We start from the raw sequence: 19,360 nt of genomic DNA, 5'->3' as shown, positions 1-19,360 counted from the left end.
TAAGGTTAAAGGAGAATCGACTCTAGCTTATACGACTAGTATCACACATGAGATGTGCGGATTAGGTTTCCCAGTTGCTAGAGTTCGATCGAACTTAGCTTGTTATACACAAATGAAATATACCCTCATTTAGGTTTATGTAACCGTACCTAAACGTGTGCACCATGTTGGCTCAACAATAGTTAACCGAGGTTAGCTTTATGAACACTCTCATATCAACATTATTCATCTTAACCATAACTAGTTTAAATGACTCAAATGAAACTAGTTAAAGATTTGTTCAATTTTTATATTCTCATAGAAGTATACAAGAACACAATTGAAGCAAAATCGGTTTTATTCACTCGATTCAATTCATGAACATTATAGCCATGGTTTGCAAAGAATGCATTCCTTAATATATAAATGTATTAGTTCATGACCGATTTTAGAACTTTAACCACTCAAGTATGCAACGGGTATGCATACTTAAGTAGCCGGTCTGAGTTTGCGTTTGCCAGTATGCGAACGGATACGCATACCTTAGTACACTTCCAAAACCCAGCAGAAATTCCCGGACCTATACCTTACGCAAGTATGCGTACCGGTATGTGTACTTGGTACACGAAATTTCACAACTACAAGTACGCATACGGGTATGCGTACTCTAGTTCCGGTAATGGATCACATACATGCAAGAATGCATACTATGTTCATAATCCAATAGTTCTAAACTCTATTTCAATCATTGAAACTTTCTTAGAGGATGACAATAGCTGTTTTCACACATTATTAGCATCAAAGTAATTTTCAAGTTATTGAAATAATCAAAACGAAACATTCCAAGTCTACACCAAATGATTGTATCACACGAACCATGTAATATGTTACTCGGCGATTTTCACATGATCATCTTTTGACTTTCGTCAAGAATATAAGATGAACTTGGTTGAAGCGAAAGCTTACCAACACATATTTCGAGAAATATGTAAGCGAGTTAAACTCAGCTCGAAATCTCAAATGTGCATAATCGAAAACCATAATAATACGACTTATGTCTCAATATAGGAGATAGAGTAGAAATAGACTTTCCAAGTGATAGATGAGTTTTAGTCTCCACATACCTTTTATTGATGAAGTTCCACAAGCTCGCCTTAGTAGTTCTTCGTATTCAATTGATGAACGTCGTGAAGTCTAATGCTCAACTACACAATCTATCCTAATCTGAGACATCACTATAAGTAGACTAGAAATCAAGACTTATAGTTTTGATCACTAACATTGACAAACAAGCTTGAGATAGTAACCCTTGCGAGTTCGACCGAGCAGTGCTCTAACACAATTTATTTAACCAAGTGAATTTTCCTTTTACCTTTGGCATCATGCCAATGAAAGTCCTTCATAATTTTTTCAATCTTCTTTAAAACTGAGTTGGGCATTTTATAGAGAGACACGTAATACAATAATTTTACCAACCCTTGATCTTCCATCCAGCTAACTTAACAATAATATTCTATGATCTTATCCCATTTTGCAGTGCCTTCACTTTTATCACCAAATGGTGAACCAAGATAAGTAGTGGGCAAAAACCACTATAACACCCTAAGATAGATGGGAAAACAGAAAGTTCATTATTAAAACCAACTATGTAGATTTTGACTCATTAGGAAAGTTGATTTTTAGACCAGTAAACGGTTCAAAGGGGAGAAGTACTAATCTGAGATTTTATATTTTCAACATCTATATCTGGAAAATGAAAATGTCATCTGCAAATTGCAGATGGCTAATAAACAAACCATCATACTTAACTTGAAAGTCAAATATAATACCTTGTTCTTGAGCTCTTTTAATCATGAAGGATAAGACCACTCCAACAAACAAAAATAAGAAAAATGTTTTCCATGTCTGAAAAGCCTGCATCTCCTAACCCAAAACCTATTATGATGACAAAAAATTTAGTACGCATACTTTCAATTTATCGTAAGATTGGAATTTGCTTAGTGCTGCTGCGTGATCAAAACTACCAGGTTAGCATAATAGTAAAATGATTAAAATCTACGCAAAATCTTTCTACCTAAAACAACAGTTGGGAAATGCTTCCGTCTTGCGGTCAGACAGTCGCGATTGGCGGTAGTCTAATTAGCAATCGAGAAAAGACAATAGTCCAAGGAAATTGCAAACTAACACAACCCGACGAAGAAAAGGTTCCCATAAAAACTTGAATCTTGAACCAAATAAAACGGAACAAAACAAAATGTGTTTTGCTGTTTTGTTCTTCGATTAATGGGAGGTTTGGGGAAGTCAATCTGTCCGTCCTTCATTGCTTTAACTTTAATCAATCATCTTAGTGGCATGACACTGATAGGATGTCAACTCCTATCTTTCTTTATTCTCAATCAGAGCAACCAAGGAGATTTATCTAGCAGGACTTCTGGGTCACTACATTGAGATTCAACTCCCATCTCACACTGTTTACCACTTTACCCCCATCCCTGACCAGATTTCCCCACAATACTCCAACAACTAAAGTTATCTCTTGGGGATTTCAAAATTTTTCAGGCAATTGGTTTGGCTTCTTTTGGACCATGACACCGACTAGCCGACCCCAATGTTAGATGATTGGAGAAGCAGCAGGCCATGTTTTGGACAAATGTAATACCCGTGGTTGAAAAAATTGGGGTGCTTCAAATAGCGTTTTCCTTTTGAAATCCATATGACAAGCTGACAACCTAATTTTATGCATTCCACTCTCCAGTCCCTACCTGAATGAAATGGTAGATGACAAAAACAATTGGCCTAAAGATAAGGTAGGCTCTTAAGAACTCCATGTAGACCTCCATAGTCTGCTAGCTCAGCTCGCAAGCAGTACTGTTTGCCACTTTTTGTCGCTTCAATATCACATTGTTCGAAAAGGGTATGTCGGTCATTTAGCGACCTATACTTATTGGGTGCTTAGAGCAACCACAGTCATGAGACAGACCAAATACCAAAAGCCAGACTAAAAGCCAAAAAAAAAATGGTATTCTCAGTGTTCAAGCGCAATGGGAGAGACTAAAATTTGGTGAAGCGTAACTTATACGAACGCTTGATGAAAGACGGAACTTATACTCACGTTTCTTGATGGAGCGTCTTTATAATATGCGTCTGAGTGAAACGGAGGTATAATGCGCGCTTGATTGGGACGGAGATGAAAATTGCGTCTCACACATACGGAGATATAAAGTGCGTTTGGTTTGGGGACATAGAAAGTCCGTATGTTTTGGGCGGAGAGTGGGGCGTTACGGAAAGTCCGTCTGAGTGGGGCGTTTACGGAAAGTCCGTCTGAGTGGGGCGTTTATGGAAAATGCGTCTGGATTCTGTCTTGGTCGGTGGTGGATTGCATGTTAACTCCTAATGAGGTTTTGAGCATAACATGAAGTTCTGATTATGTGTGGATTCACTGTTGTCATTATGTGTGGTTTACCATGAGGTTCGTATAACATGATTCTCATTATGCATGGATTCCCCGTTGGTCACACAGACGTACATTAAAGTTACGTCTCACACAGGCGCTCATAATACATGCGCCCAAACCAGGCGTACACTAAAGATACGCCTACACACAGGCGCTCACAATACATGCGCCCAAACCAGGCGTTTTTTTATAACTGCGCCCCGTTGGGACGTACATTCTAATTACGCATGCTATGGGACGTATGTTTTATCTCCGTTTGGTCCGGCGGTGTTTATAAATACGCCTCATTCATACGCTCTTTATACATACGCCCGGTGTGAAGCGCTCACTATACAACCGTCTAGATTCATACGCTCACAATAATCCCGTCCCACTATAACTGATTTTAGTCTGGGTTGGAGACCACATTTGGTCTCAAACCCTAATTATCTGGACTAAATATAGCTTTAGTCCGTTCCATTACGGATGATTTTGAGACCAAATTTGGATATAGTCCCCAAATTTAGTCATGACTGTGGTTGCTCTTAGGATTAACATAATTACAAAAATGATTGGATTAAACTAAACCAAACCAGACGCCCCTGTTTACAAATCAAATCTCTGTTTACAATGTGAGTGGGAGTTATCACGTCTTTTGATGATAGAGTTGTTGAGGTTCGCTTTATCAACGCGTTTTACAAACATGTTTAATTCATATCTTTTCAAAAATGCGACACTCGGGGTGTGGGGAGCGATTTTGGGTGTCACTCGTATGCACCTAGATTAAGATAGTTGGCATAGTTCGTACGAGGTTGAGCCTATTAAAATTTGCCATTCTACACCAATAAATAGAATCAATATGAATTAAGAGAACGTTTGCATATATTTTGAGAAGTTACTTGGAAACATTACTAAGATTGTTCGTATATATCTTGAGAAGTTATTCAGGAACATCACTTCAGTTCAGATAGATTAGCTAGGCCGAGCGAAATGCGAGCAAAAGTGCACCTAATTATGGGAGAGGGGTATCGCCTAGCCTATATAGACGGGAACTCGATTTCCGTTTTTTGTTCTCCAAAATTTTATTCGTTAGATCTAGATAAATATTTGGTATAGTTAGGAAAAGTGTTTAGAGAGAAAAATGAATTTTTATAAATGAAAAAGGGCAAGGAGAAATAGTAAAAGTAAACGAGTGAAAACTAAAAGTGAATACTGAATTTCCGTAAAGTAATTTTTTAAACGGTCGTCACTTAACTTAAGGGGATTAGATGTGATCCATTTTTTAGATAAATATCGCCACATTAAACCCAATAACACTTATTATAGCATACCATTGTGCTTACTCTTGTAAAGGGGAAAAAGTATTTTGTGAAACGATTTTTATTTTCATTGTTTAGGACTGAGAAGTAACATTTAAGCATGTGTAGATAAACTCGACATTATCAGAATCTCAACTAGTAATTCTCCTTTTCAACTAATATAAACACTTTCTCGTAAAGTTGGTAACAATTCAGAGTGGAAAAGACGTCAAAAAAAAAAAAAAAGAGTAGAAGAGGAACTCAAATGAGCTGGACACTTTCACTTGATACTTCAGACCAACTCCATTTTCTAACTTCAACTCCAATCATCACTTCATTTTCACACACCCACCATAAAATTTTCTTTCATATAATTATTTAAACCCACATACATACTTTACCCATCTTAAAATTCTTCTTGATCATCATGCCAACTTCTTCTTTTCATCATCTTCTTATGATTTTGATCGTATTTTTCCACTTCAATCTTTCATTTTCTTCATTAAATCTTATTTTACCCTTAAAAACCAAAATAAATTCAGTAGGGTCCCTCCTAACATCACCAAGCAAATTTTCATTCCATCACAATGTTACTCTAACAGTAACATTAACAGTAGGTACCCCTCCACAAAAAGTTTCAATGGTTATTGACACAGGCAGTGAACTTTCATGGCTTCACTGTAACAAGAACAAAAAAACCTTCGTTCATAATTCCACATTTCTCCCTACTCATTCTTCTTCTTACAAATCGATCCCTTGTTCTTCTACTACATGCACGGATCAAACCCGAGACTTCTCTTCGCCAGCCTCCTGCGATATGCATAAACTCTGCCACGTTATTTTATCCTACGCCGACGCATCGTCTAGCGAAGGTAATCTTGCTTTGGAAACATTCAACATCGAGAATTTAAGAATTCCAGGTATGGTTTTTGGTTGCATGGATTTAAGTTTCAGTAGTAGTACTTCTGAAGAAGATTCTAAAACTACTGGATTACTAGGTATGAATATGGGTTCTTTATCTTTCGTTTCTCAAATGGGCTTTCAGAAATTTTCTTATTGTATTTCTGATAATAAAGATTCTACTGGGGTTTTACTTCTGGGTGATGGTGGAGCTTCAAAGTATCCGTTGAACTACACACCGTTAATAAGGATTTCATCTCGACTACCATATTTCGATCGGGTAGCTTATACTGTTCAACTGGAAGGAATACGGGTTTCGAATAAACTACTCCCTTTACCGAAATCAGTTTTTGTTCCTGATCATACTGGAGCTGGTCAAACTATGGTTGATTCAGGAACTCAGTTCACATTCTTACTCGGTCCTGTTTATACCGAATTAAGAAGAGAATTTCTGTATCAAACGAAACGGGTTTTAAGAGTTTTAGACGAACCGAATTTTGTATTTCAAGGAACCATGGATTTGTGTTTTAGAGTTCCGTCAAGTCGAACGAAATTACCACCGTTACCAACTGTAAGCATGATATTTCGAGGTGCCGAAATAACTGTTTCGGGTGATAAGTTATTGTATCGGGTAATGGGTGAAGTCAGAGGGAATGATAGCGTGTACTGTATGACGTTTGGTAATTCGGATTTATTGGGGCTAGAAGCTTATGTGATTGGTCATCATCATCAACAAAATTTGTGGGTGGAATTTGATCTTGACAAATCAAGGGTTGGTTTCTCATCTTTTATCAAGTGCGATATAATTGCTAATCAGATATTGGATATGGGCCCCACAGATTAAAAACATATTGGGTCCCACTTTAGCTATGGGTATAAGTTTTGTACGGCCTCGTGAAACCGGCAAGTACAAAATTCAAGAAAGAATGAACAAAGTCCAACTTTATGGGTCGGGTCACACGTGAGCAGTAATATGAATGGCCTAGATTTACCAAAGAAAAGAAAATCAGGAACGTCAGTTTTAAAGGGAATTATTACTGGGATACTACTTTTGTACATCCCTATGTATGTGCCTAACTTTTGTACTACGATGACATTATTTTACACAGAGCATGAACCTATGTCAGGTCACATTTGAAGAAAAAGAAAAGTGAAGCATTGGACATGAATGTCGTGTAAATTAGGGTTTCTTTTCGGATCTTTGGTGCGGTAGGGAATGAGAAGTGAGAGGAAGATATCCATTCAAATACTAATAATACTGGAGAAAGTTTTTTTTGGTTTTGTTTTAGAAACTAGAAATAACCCGTGCCTAACGGCAAAGCATGCGAAGGTACAATTTTTTATGATAATAATTTTAATAATTACCGCGCATCATCATAAGTCTTAATTCCACTCGTAAGAACTCGTCGATATAAAAACTTTAAACATTTTTCATCAGAATAATTAAGAAATCGAATACATTTCCATTTTTATTTTGTTTTTAATTTATAGTTTTTAATAAAATCTGAATTAATTTATATTTTTTAATTAAAAATCACGTAAACTGTCTTATTTTGGCATTAGATATTTTTTTTACGACCTTCAAAGATTGGAGATTTTTGATGAAACCATTATGCAGAATCCTCATCTGATGAGCAATAAATGTAATTACATCCTCCAAGAAATTCTTCCTCGATCGCAGGGACTATTTTCTTGTGTTTATCATCCATATGCTCTAGTGATTCCATTCTGGTATTATCCCATGTCATTTCCATTGCATAGTTTCGTCGTAACCTAAAATCTATCCTTTCATTTTCTTCTCGATTCATCAGTATTTCCGCGTACAGGTGATGCATGAAGCATGGCTTCTCCTTTATTTTCCTCCTTGAAGGAACATCAATATTCTCTCTTCGACATAGTCGTCTCAATTCCTCACGGTGTTCTTCAACGGTCTCGATAAGTTGTATTATCCCCTTGTCGGCTTTAGAGTTAGACCTCCCTAACGGGTGGCCTGGTCTAAATTCTGGGGCTGGAGCTAATAATGGTCCAAAAATAAGTTAGAAATAACTGAATGAGTGGATGAGTGTGGTTGAAGAAATACATTCATCTATTTATATACATCTCCTCGAACAATTGTAATAAGTGTAACTATTAATTTTTTGGACGTTTTTTTTCCCTGCATACTATGGGTGAATATAGGAGCAGCAGTTTCGTTGCATGGTATGGACTTTCTACATTATTTACGGGTATTCATGATGGTGGGAGGATAATCAAGGAAGTAAATATAGGAATGAAAGAATTAGGAGCGAAAAATTTGATAAGTTTTTCTATTTAAAACGGTAAGCTTTAATCCTTAATTTTTTGTGCATGTCCTAAATATTGGCCCATTTATGATGAACCAGTTTGTAACGTTCTCCTAGTTGAAACAGATCAAGAATTTCTTCGTAAAATTAGGTAAGTATTTCTGATCAAAAGAAGCAAACAGTGAGATTTAATCCATATTTAACCGTGCATGTCCCAAGTATTAGCTTCATTTATTATGCACGACTGAGTAGAAATACATATCCTTTTAATAACGTTTCCTTTTCAGTCTCTTTTCCTTTGGAAAACTGTTCTTATTCTTATTATTCTAACAAAACAATCTTTATCAATCAGCATGAGAAAGTAGTTTCAAAAAATGTAAAAAAATTCGAAAAATGTTTTTGAAGATTCTAACAAAACAATCTTCCATCCGTTTCCAAAAATGTAAAAGTTTCTCATTTTTCCATAATCCGCCACATGAAGATCATCAGTTTTTCCTCTTTCCAGCTGCAAAGTTTCTTCAAAATAGCCTGTGAACAGATTTGTATTCCCAAAAATATTTCTGCAACGTTTCCTTTCGAAGTATATATTTTTCTAAAGTTCTTTTTTCTTTGGGTTTTACATATGGAAACTCTAATATTATTGGGTATATTAATTAAATACCCTTAGTTTTGACACCCAACAAATATACCCTTATATAACAATAAATATACCCCTATCATTTAAAAATCTTATCCATTAAAATATAGATTACCTTAATACCCTCACTTATAATAATATTTTTCATTTAAAAACCTTATTCCTTAAAAAATTTCTTTCTCTATTACTTCATATCCACCACCACCACCATTTCACCACTACTAGCACCGCCACCACCACCATTACACCACCACAACTACCATTGTCTATGATGTCACCGCTGCTGCCGCCACCACTGTCGCCGGCGCCATCAAAATTCAGAACAAATAACTGGAAAATATCTCTGTTTAGTTGTGTCAACAATGGAAGTTAACCCAAAAATCCGGAACTCAGGAACAATGTTTCCAGATTATAGTGTCAATAATCAAAGTTGATCCCTGTAAGTGGGATCAACAATTGAAGTTGATTCACAAAAAAAGGGATCAACAGTTGCAGTTGACACCATTTATATGAGTCTGTTTCCTGTAAAAATCAATAAACCTACCTGCAAACTGAGATATCCTTAAGAAACACAAGAATAACATTCATACAAAATAAATCCGCATGTATGTCATTACAAGTACAAACTAAAGAGCATAAAAAAAGAAACATTCAACTAGTATGAAACCTAAAAAAGATGCAAAAAGGTTGCAGTGAATCAACTTCAACATATCAATCCCTTTCGTGCTAGAGAAGTGAATCAAAAATCTCTGCAACAACCAAAGTTTGACAAAAAAAAAAAAGACATATACAAACGAGTGAACTTGGCGTGAGTCGAACACGCATCATCTGACATGTAGTCAGTCATGCTACCATTGCACCACAAATTCTACATTTGAAGAACTTTACAACTATAAAATCTAACAACACCACCACTACCATTAGTCGAATAACAATATACAAACCAACAAGAAATTAAACTAATTTTTTTAACATGATTTAAACTACAAGCATGACTATACTAATCCACATAAATTCTATCAACAATAGGAGTCAGTAGTTGATCCCATAAAAAATGTTGTCAACAACGAAAAAACATCAAAATGATCCACCAACAACCTAAAAATCTAAAAATCTAACTGCATACAAAATATTTTTGCACCAAACATGATTTAAACTACAAGCATGACTATACTAATTCAAGGAAATGTTGTTAACAAATAGGAGTTGATCCCATAAATGGGATCAACAATTGTAGTTGATCCCGTAAATGGGATCAACAACTAGAGTTGATCCATAAAAACTGAAGACTGCTACAACTACACTTGCCACAATCACCACCACCACCACTACAACAATATCCACTACCACAAGTACAACACCAAATAAACACAAATCACCTAAATCTTTACCAGTAAACAACTAAAACAAAATCATATAGAAATTATTGATTTCGTTGAATTTTATTGAATCAAAATCATAATAAATTTAAACTAGTTTAAAATTAAAATTGATTGTTTACCTTTACGTTTAATCTTCATGTCCATTGGTATTAAAATCACACCTATCTATCTTCAATAATCAATTTTCTTACCATAACACTAATTTCCCAGATCTGAAAATTAATGAAATCGAAATTATCAAATCTAAATCTGAAGTTTATTGGTTCAAACGAATTGTTGTGAATCGGTGATACACACATTTTTGTGTCTGAATTGTCCTCAGTGTCTCTATTGCTAGTGCTTGATTTTGTACTTATTATGGTGTTTTTATGTTTGTGTAGGTGTTTTTGGAGAAATACACTTGTGTGGAAAAAGTTGCTCAAAAAGTGCTATTTGGACCCCTGGAGGACATTTGCTATATGGACCCCGGATTTGGATAAGGTGCACCCAAGGTTATGCGTAGCCAAAATTCATCCTCAGCACCCAAATTTGTCCTCAGCACCCATCTGCTATTCGCACCCCAGAACAGGATAGTGGCACTTCATCTTCAACATTTCAAAACTGTATTTTGGCGGGAAAAAAATGGTTGCAGATTAGGGTTGGAGTTTTAGGCATGCAAGGAAGAGACTCAATCGCTGATTCTTTTGGTGTTGATTTCTTAAGCCAGAACAGGACATGTATGGGTGTTATATTCGATCAACTTGGGCTGGATTGTGATAGATGGTTGATTCAAAGTAAAACAGGAAAAGACGAGATTTTCTAATTTGGTTTCGAAGGTTCACAGATAGATTTAATAGCTCCAATGAGTTGTATTCACCCTGTTTTGACTAAACGGGGCTGGTAAGTCAATTGGATTCGATAAACTTGGGCTGTATACATGGATGCTAGAAAACAGAGGCGGGAAGATAAAGATACTCGGGCCTCTCTGATATGTTGTTTTGGGAAGTTTGCACGAGTCTACAGTATGTTACACTGATTATGGAATGTGTAGGATCCGTTAAGAAGGTGCTGGCAGAAAATCAACGCGTGAGAAGACAAGAATGAAAAGAAGATATTCCCGAGTTTATGGCCTGCATGAGAATATTTTGGGGATTTTTCTGTGTTAATAGGAAGGATTCTCGCTGCTGTGAAGGTATATATAGTGTGCTGGGGACTCAGAGAGGGACACATAGAGTTTGGGAAGGATTTGGAATATCACAGAGGCGAAACACGATCACCAGAGAAACCTGCTGTTGCTGCCATTAAAGAACACGAAGAACATAGACCCACAGAGGCAGTCGTTTTTGCTTCAGTATTTGCGACTGTTCAGTGACAGTCTTATAGCTACAGTAACAACGACACATCCTCTGTATCGTTATTTGCTTTGCAACAATTATAAGCGTTACAAACCAGGTTTTGAATTATTTATCCCTTTTCATCATCTGTAAACACCATTTGAGCAATGAAATCAACTTTTGAGCGTGTTTCCAACATGATAATGAGCTAAATATCCCACCACCAAGGCAATGAGGAAGTTATTTACGCATGAATAATTGGTAACTATTTTATTTTCTCTAATTTATAATTTATAATTCACTCAATCACTGCTTTTGCAGAGTTTTAAATTGTTTGCATAATTTTCTTAATTAGTTGTGATTCAATCTGATAGGTTATACTTTGTTTAGTCAATTGATAATCTATGCTTAGGGAATACAATTGATATTTGAGAATTTGCCTGATTATTTGTGAATTAAGAAATAAGGGACTTAAAAGATAATTAGAGTTTTGGATCATTTTCCATAATCCATTCATGCGTGATAGTGGAATCAGTGTCTTGGTTATTCCTAATAATCTTGAATTAATTTTGTTTGTCTTTAAATTTCATTAAATCTAAAATCTTTTGCTTTCACAAGTCTTAACGAACCTATTACTAGTACAACAACTTGAAATCTCATCAATTTTTGGCGCCGCCGACGCGGACTTGTCTTTAGGCTAGAGTTTTTAGATTTTTTTTTTAGGTTTTTATTTGTTTTTCATTTTTATTTTATTTGTTCTTCTTTACGTTTTTGGTTTTTGTCTTTCTTTACAGATTTTGGAGTTTGGAGCGAAAGAAAAATTTGCCAAAGTTTTTGGTGAATACTTAAAGATTTGGAGTAAAAGCAAAGCGAAGAGAGCGAAAGAAAAGAAGAATAAAAATTAATTAAAAAAAAAAGAGAGAGAGAGAGACAATTTTTTTTTTAGAACTTTTTTTTTTAGATTATCTTTTTCTTTTGCACTTTATTTTTGGACTTTGGACTGTGGACTTTGAGACTTTATTCTTTTTTAAAACCCTACGGAAGGGTAGTTTAAATATAAACTGTTTGCAGAGAAGGAAGGCGATTACGATATCGCCTCGGCCCCTCGGGTTCGTACATGACATAGGAGTCGTGGCCCGAGTCGACTTCAGCGGTTCATCCCCCGTCTGGTACGGGAGGTAAGTTTGTCGAAACACTCGTGAATCCCCTTTCAGCGATTTATTGTATTCCTTCGTTTGCATATATGCTGAGGATTTGAAAACGACTGCTTTAATTTCCTAGTAAAGGGCAAGGACTGGCCATACAAGATAAGGGTTCGGATTTCATCACCGTTCCCTTCTAGCCCGCCTTAGGAAAACGAATCCAAACGCGAACCTAAGCCTAAAATTTGACTAGAACGAGACCTATAGGGTAACGAGCTTAATAGGAAAGTCATTCGAAAAATATTGTTACTCTTTTAAGCATGCTTCAAAGTTCATGATGGTTTCTGTGATTTGAATACGCCGCCTTGTAACGCCGGTGAGGCCTTGGGTATCAAAGCTCCACTGAGCTTCCCTCGTCTCGATTCAACTTACTTAAACTCGGATTGATTCCAGAGGGGTTTGATAAAATTGTAACGAATTCCCTTTCGAAGGATTAGAAACTGGTCTAGAAACAATCTAAGTGGAGCCATCATGCTTTTTGTTTGCTAGAAATCAGTAGGTTTGCTGTGGTGGAGTCAGCCTTGTTTGTGTTTGCATGGAACTTCCCTTCCTTTTAGGATTTCTTTCTTTTTCTTTTATTTTTCTAGTGTATGCCCAAGGTTATTAAAGAGCGGTCTTGGAAAAGAAACACTCTAGGTCGTTTGATTAGTGATAAACTTAGTAGTTCTTCTTGTGAAGGCGGGGAGCTCAATGACTCTTCTTTTGAGAGCCCTGTCTTTGGAAATTTCAGCTTTGAAAACTTTATAATTAGTGAAGAAAGTACTCCTAGTCCTTTGGTAGTGCCAGAAATTGCAACTTTGAAAGCTTTACTAAACCCAACTAGGACCTCTCGTCCATCTTGTATCAAGTTAGCTGAAACCGAGGAAAATTATGAACTCAAACCTGGGACTTTACAGATGCTTCCAATCTTTTTAGGAAAAGAGAATGAGAACCCCTATTTTCATGTTAGGGAATTTGAGGAAGTTTGTAGTACTCTGAAGATTAAAAACCTTAGTGATGATGCGTTGAAACTTAGGTTATCCCTCTTTTCCTTAAAAGATAAAGCCAAATATTGGCTGTATAGTTTGGCTTCTAAGTCAATTGAAACCTATGACCAACTTACATATACCTTTATACAGAAGTTTCTCCCAAGGCACGAAACATCGTCTATTAGGACACAAATCTGTACTTTTTCTCAACAAGAGGGAGAATCTTTATATAGGTATTTAGAAGGTTCAATGACTTAATATCTCAATGTCCTCATCATGGTTTAGAGATGGTTAGGTTAGTTCAGATTCTCTACGAGGGTTTAGATTATTCAACAACAACCATGGTTGAGTCCTTATGCACATGTGGGTTTGAGAATAAAACTGTTGATGAGGCGATGTCATTTTTGAATGAAATCGTCGATAAGACCCAACAATGGGAAAATAGTAGGGAACCCCAGAAAAAAATTCTTCTGAGTAGAGGAAATGTCAATAGGGTAGAAGGATCTTATGAGTCAGATGCTAAAATAGCAGCCATAGCCAAAAGGTTAGAAGCCTTAGAATTAGGTAATTCTAGTGGTAATAATGGTAGAATAGAGCCTTCTTGGGAAGGCCATACTGTTGAGAAGCAAGCTAATGCTCTTTATAACAACATTAGATTCGATAACCGTTAGAAGTTTGACCCATATTCAGAAACCTATAACCTTGGATGGAGAAACCATCCCAACCTTTTTTGGTCTAAGGGCCAGAATCAGGGACAGTCTAGTAACTCTCAGGTTCCCCCAGGTTTTGGATATACTAAGAATCCTTCAGCTCCGGCACAGTTTCAGAACCCTTCGGATAAGAAGATTATGAGTTTAAAAGAGTCTCTTGTTTTGTTAACTCGTAACACTGTGCAGTTTCAGCAATCTGTCGCTCAAGGTTTAGAAGAAAATAAGAGAATAGGTCAGGCTAACTCTCAGGCTATTTCCGAGTTGAAAACCCAGGTTAGTCAGATAAATGAGTCTTTAAGAGAAATAGGTAAGTTTCCTAGTCAAACTCAAACCAACCCTAGAGGAATTAATGAAATAGGTGAAAGACCATCCGAACATGTAAATGCTATTAAAACCCTTAGGAGTGGTAGAGTGATAGACAACAAGGTTTATATGCCTTATAGTGAACATGTTGTAGTTCACCCTTCTGAACCAGAAACCGAAGAGACTGATAGAGTCTCTAAAGAGACCAATGAGGATCATATTGAGCCCGGATTTGTTCCTAGAGCCCCATTCCCACAGCTGCTAGTTCCAACTAAGAAGGAGTCCAACTTTAATGATATATTGGAGGTTTTTAAGCAGGAAATCATCAACCTTCCATTATTAGATGCGATTAAGCAGATTCCCGCTTATGCCAAGTTTCTTAAGGATATGTATACGCGAAAGCGAAAACTTAGTGTCCAGAAGAAAGCCTTCCTAGCGAGTCATGTGAGTTCTATTATTCAGAATATCACTACTCATAAGTATAAAGACCTAGGGTCCCCTACTATTTATTGCACAATAGGTAAATACCATGTCGAGAAAGCTTTTGGACATAAACCCTTGTGAGGGTTTCGCGAAGTTTCAGCAGTTCTTCCGCTTCCAGGACAAATTCTCCTGTTTGTGCCTCGTAAAAAGAGCTAGCAGGTTGGTGGATCATTACCCTGATGATATAACATAATGAATGCTTCCTCTATCTCAATGATCGAAAGAGACAAGAAAAAATCGAATTGAAGAACTTGCTTGACTTAGGAGCCAGTGTGAACTTACTTTCATACCATGTGTACCTTAAGCTAGGACTTGGTGAGATGAAACCTACCCAGATGACACTTCAGTTAGCTGATAGGTCCGTTAAAATTCCTCGTGGTGTGATCGAGGATGTTGTTATAGAGGTTGACAAGTTTACATATCCTGTGGATTTTATTATCCTAGATACCCAACCTATCCCTGACCCAGAGAACCAGATACCAGTGATTTTAGGTCGCCCGTTTTTAGCTACATCCAATGCGATCATCAACTGTCTAAACGGTATTATGAATTTGTCTTTTGGTAATATGACTATTGAGCTGAACATTTTTAATATTAGTAAGCTACCCTATGAACTAGATGACTCGAACATAGAAGAGGTGAACATGATAGGAACATTAGTTGAGGAGTCATTACCAAATACTTTGTTAGAAGATCCATTAGAGAAATGCCTAGCTCACTTTGGGATTGATTTTGATGATGATAATGTGATCAATGAGGTGAATGCTTTGTTAGACTCAACCCCTTTGTTAGACACTAATAATGGATGGAAACCTAAGTTAGAACCACTACCAGTTTCTAAGTCTACCCTAGTTCCTTCGTTACAAGAGCCTCCTAATTTGGACCTAAAACCATTGCCAGATACCCTGAAATATATGTTTTTAGGCCCGTCTAAGACTTTACCCGTGATTGTAGCATCCGACTTGGATAGTGATCAGGAAAGTAGGATAGTAACCGTCCTTCAAAACAACAAGGAAGCTTTAGGATGGACCATAACAGACGTTAAGGGTATAAGTCCTACTGATTGTATGCATCATATCTATTTAGAGAGTGACACCAAACCTTCTAGGGAGATGCAACGTCGAATGAACCCTAATATGAAAGAAGTAGTTCGAACCGAGGTTCTTAAGCTGTTAGATGGAGGCATTATCTACACCATTTCAGACAGTAAGTGGGTCATCCCCGTTCAGGTTGTTCCCAAGAAATCTGGTATTACTGTAGTCCAGAATGAGAATAATGAGTTAATCCCAACTCGGGCGACCACGGGTTGGCGTGTCTGTATTGACTATAGAAAATTGAACAAGGTCACTAGGAAGGACCACTTTCCCCTTCCCTTCATCGACCAAATGCTAAAGAGATTAGCTGGACGTAGCCACTATTACTTTTTAGATGGATACTGCGGTTATAATCAGGTTGTTATTGCCCCATAAGACCAAGAGAAAACCACTTTTACCTGTCCCTTTGGTACCTTTGCGTATATACACATGCCTTTCGGGCTATGTAATGCCCCTGCGACCTTTCAGCGTTGTATGTTAAGCATATTTTCTGACATGGTAGAACGGTTCTTAGAGGTCTTTATGGATGATTTTTCAGTGTTTCGATGAGTGATTGCATCATTTGTCATTAGATTTGACTAGGTGTAAGGAAAAGAATTTAGTGCTTAATTGGGAGAAATGTCACTTCATGGTTCGTTCAGGAATTGTTCTAGGGCATATTGTATCGTCGAAGGGTATAGATGTAGATAGAGCCAAAGTTGACCTTATTAAAACTTTACAGGTCCCAAAAACTGTAAGAGATATTAGGTCATTCTTAGGGCATGCAGGTTTTTATTGTCGATTCATTAAGGATTTTAGCTTGATTTTTAGACCTCTTTGCAATTTTCTTGCAAAAGACGTTAAGTTTGTCTTTGATGATGCTTGTTTAGAGGCTTTTGAGAAGCTTAAGAATTTACTCACTACCGCCCCCATAGTCCAGGAACCTAACTGGAACTTACCCTTTGAGATCATGTGTGATGCTTCAGATTATGCTATTGGTATTGTGCTAGGTTAGCGAGAAAACAAATTACTTCATGTGATTTACTATGCTAGCAAAACTTTGAATGATGCCCAGTTGAACTATACCACCACCGAGAAGGAACTGTTAGCCATTGTGTTTGCCTTAGACAATTTTAAACCCTATCTCTTAGGTTCTAAGATCGTGATATATACTGATCATGCTGCTTTGAAATACCTTATGTCTAGAAAGGATATGAAACCTAGATTGATTAGGTGGATCCTTTTATTGCAAGAGTTTTCTCTAGACATTAGAGACTAAAAGGGTGCCGAAAATGTAGTAGCAGACCACTTTTCTAGGCTAGTTGTTGATTCCCCTGATGATTCCCTTCATATAAGGGATAGCTTTCCTGATAAACAACTGCTCTTTGTTACCCAATTACCTTGGTATGCAAATATAGTGAACTATCTTGTTACTGGTCGAATGCCCCAACATTGGGGTAAACAAGATCGTTCTAGGTTTTTAGATGAGGTGAAGCACTTCTTTTGTGATGATCCTTATTTGTTTAAGTATTGTCCAGAAAAGATTATTAGGAGATGCATACCTGAGAGTGACCAGTCCAGTATTATTTCCTTTTGTCATGATCATGCTTGTGGGGGTCACTTTAGTGCTAAGAAGACTGCTGTTAAGATACTGCAGTGTGGATTCTATTGGCCTTCATTGTTTAAAGACTCCCACAGTTACTGTGTTACTTGTGAATGTTACCAGAAATTAGGAACCATTTCCCATAGGAACATGATGCCCTTGAACCCTTTTTTAGTTGTTGAGGTCTTTGACGTGTGGGATATTGACTTTATGGGTTCGTTTCCTAATTCTTTTGGTAACTTATACATCCTTGTCGCCGTAGACTATGTCTCTAAGTGGATTGAGGCGGTTGCGTGTAATACTAATGATCATAGGGTTGTGATTGAGTTCTTGAAAGATAATATACTTACATGTTTTGGTACACCGCGAGCTTTAATTAGTGATGGAGGGTCGCACTTTTGTAATGGACCTTTTAGGCTTTTGATGAAGAAATACGGTATTATACATAAGGTAGCTACCCTGTATCATCCACAGACTAGTTTTCAGGTAGAGGTTTCCAATAGGAAGATAAAGTGTATATTATAGAAAACAGTTATTCCAAATCGAAAAGACTGTTCGTCTAGGCTTATGATGCCTTATGGGCTTACCGTACTGCGTTTAAAACCCCCATTGGAATGTCACCTTATCGACTTGTGTATGGCAAGGCATGTCACTTACCCGTTGAGTTAGAACATAGAGCATATTGGGCTGTTAAGCAGCTAAATTTTTCACTAGACAAGGCAGGATCCCATAAGAAACTCCAGCTCAATGAGTTGGAAGAGATTCGTAGAGATGCATATGATAGTGCTAAGGAGTATAAGAACAAAATGAAACTTGTGCATGATAAGAATATTTTAAGAAAGTCATTTTCTCCAGGTCAAAAAGTTCTTCTGTATGATACCCGCTTGCATCTTTTCCCTGGGAAGTTACGTTCTCGGTGGACGGGTCCTTTTGTTGTTCGCTTTGTCTTTCCTCATAGAGCTGTTGAGATTGAAACACCGGATGGTAGTAGTTCTTCGAAGGTTAACGGTCAGAGATTGAAACCCTTTTTAGAGCCCTTTCCTACAGGTGATGTTGAGGAGGTCCCTCTGGAGGACCCTGTTTACCCTTGATTGACCATCGAGGCGATTGTATGTTGTATATTAGTTTTTGATTTCTCTCTTCACCCAGGTACTATCTTTCCAACTTATCCTCGTGTTATTTTACTTGTGGTACTGCTATTTCATTAGAAACATTTAGGACAATGTTAGATTTAAGTTTGGGGGTGGGGAAGAACTTTTTAGTTGAATTTTTGAAACTTCTTGCGTCACATAGTATCCGGTTAGGTAAGCTACATACGGTTTCTCACCGAAAATATGGAAATTGGAATTGCTAGGGATAACATTCATCTGAGACATTAGAGAAAAAGACATTGAGATCTTTGACATTCAGGAGAGAACTTGTTCCTTTTAGAGGGTAACCGTGATGGACCTAACCATCCATGATGGAAAGGCAAGTAGGTCAGAAGGAAATGCCAGAAAGAGAAAGTAACCTCACAATGTAGTCTTAGTTACTGGATTGCGACTCTCTCTCAGTAGAAACTTATCATCATCAACAAGCGGAGCGACGTAAAAATCTATGAATAAAGTTGAAGACGTTTAAGGTTTAGAAGCAACAATAGAAAAGAATAATTCAAAGAAAATCAAACGATATACATTGTTGAAGTTCATGATAACAAGACATTACAAGTTGTGAAGATCCAAGTTCTAGAGTCCTTCTCTAATGGCCATGTAAATTGTTGTCTTGTTATTTTTGTTTAATAAGGCCATAGGAAAG

The 19,360-nt window shown here is 37.0% G+C and overlaps 1 protein-coding gene across 1 annotated transcript; it reads left to right on the top strand.

Moving 5' to 3' along the window:
- Nucleotides 1–5,008: 5,008 nt before the first annotated feature.
- Nucleotides 5,009–7,053, top strand: LOC113298823 (aspartic proteinase PCS1-like). The gene has a single exon (XM_026547681.1). It carries the CDS (start codon nt 5,138–5,140, stop codon nt 6,452–6,454), a length of 1,317 nt encoding a protein of 438 aa, XP_026403466.1. The 5' UTR covers nt 5,009–5,137; the 3' UTR covers nt 6,455–7,053.
- The last annotated feature ends 12,307 nt before the right edge of the window (nt 7,054–19,360 follow it).

Source organism: Papaver somniferum, chromosome 7 (assembly GCF_003573695.1).
Source record: "Papaver somniferum cultivar HN1 chromosome 7, ASM357369v1, whole genome shotgun sequence".
Classification (NCBI taxonomy): domain Eukaryota; kingdom Viridiplantae; phylum Streptophyta; class Magnoliopsida; order Ranunculales; family Papaveraceae; genus Papaver; species Papaver somniferum.
This window is presented reverse-complemented; position numbering and strand designations above follow the sequence as displayed.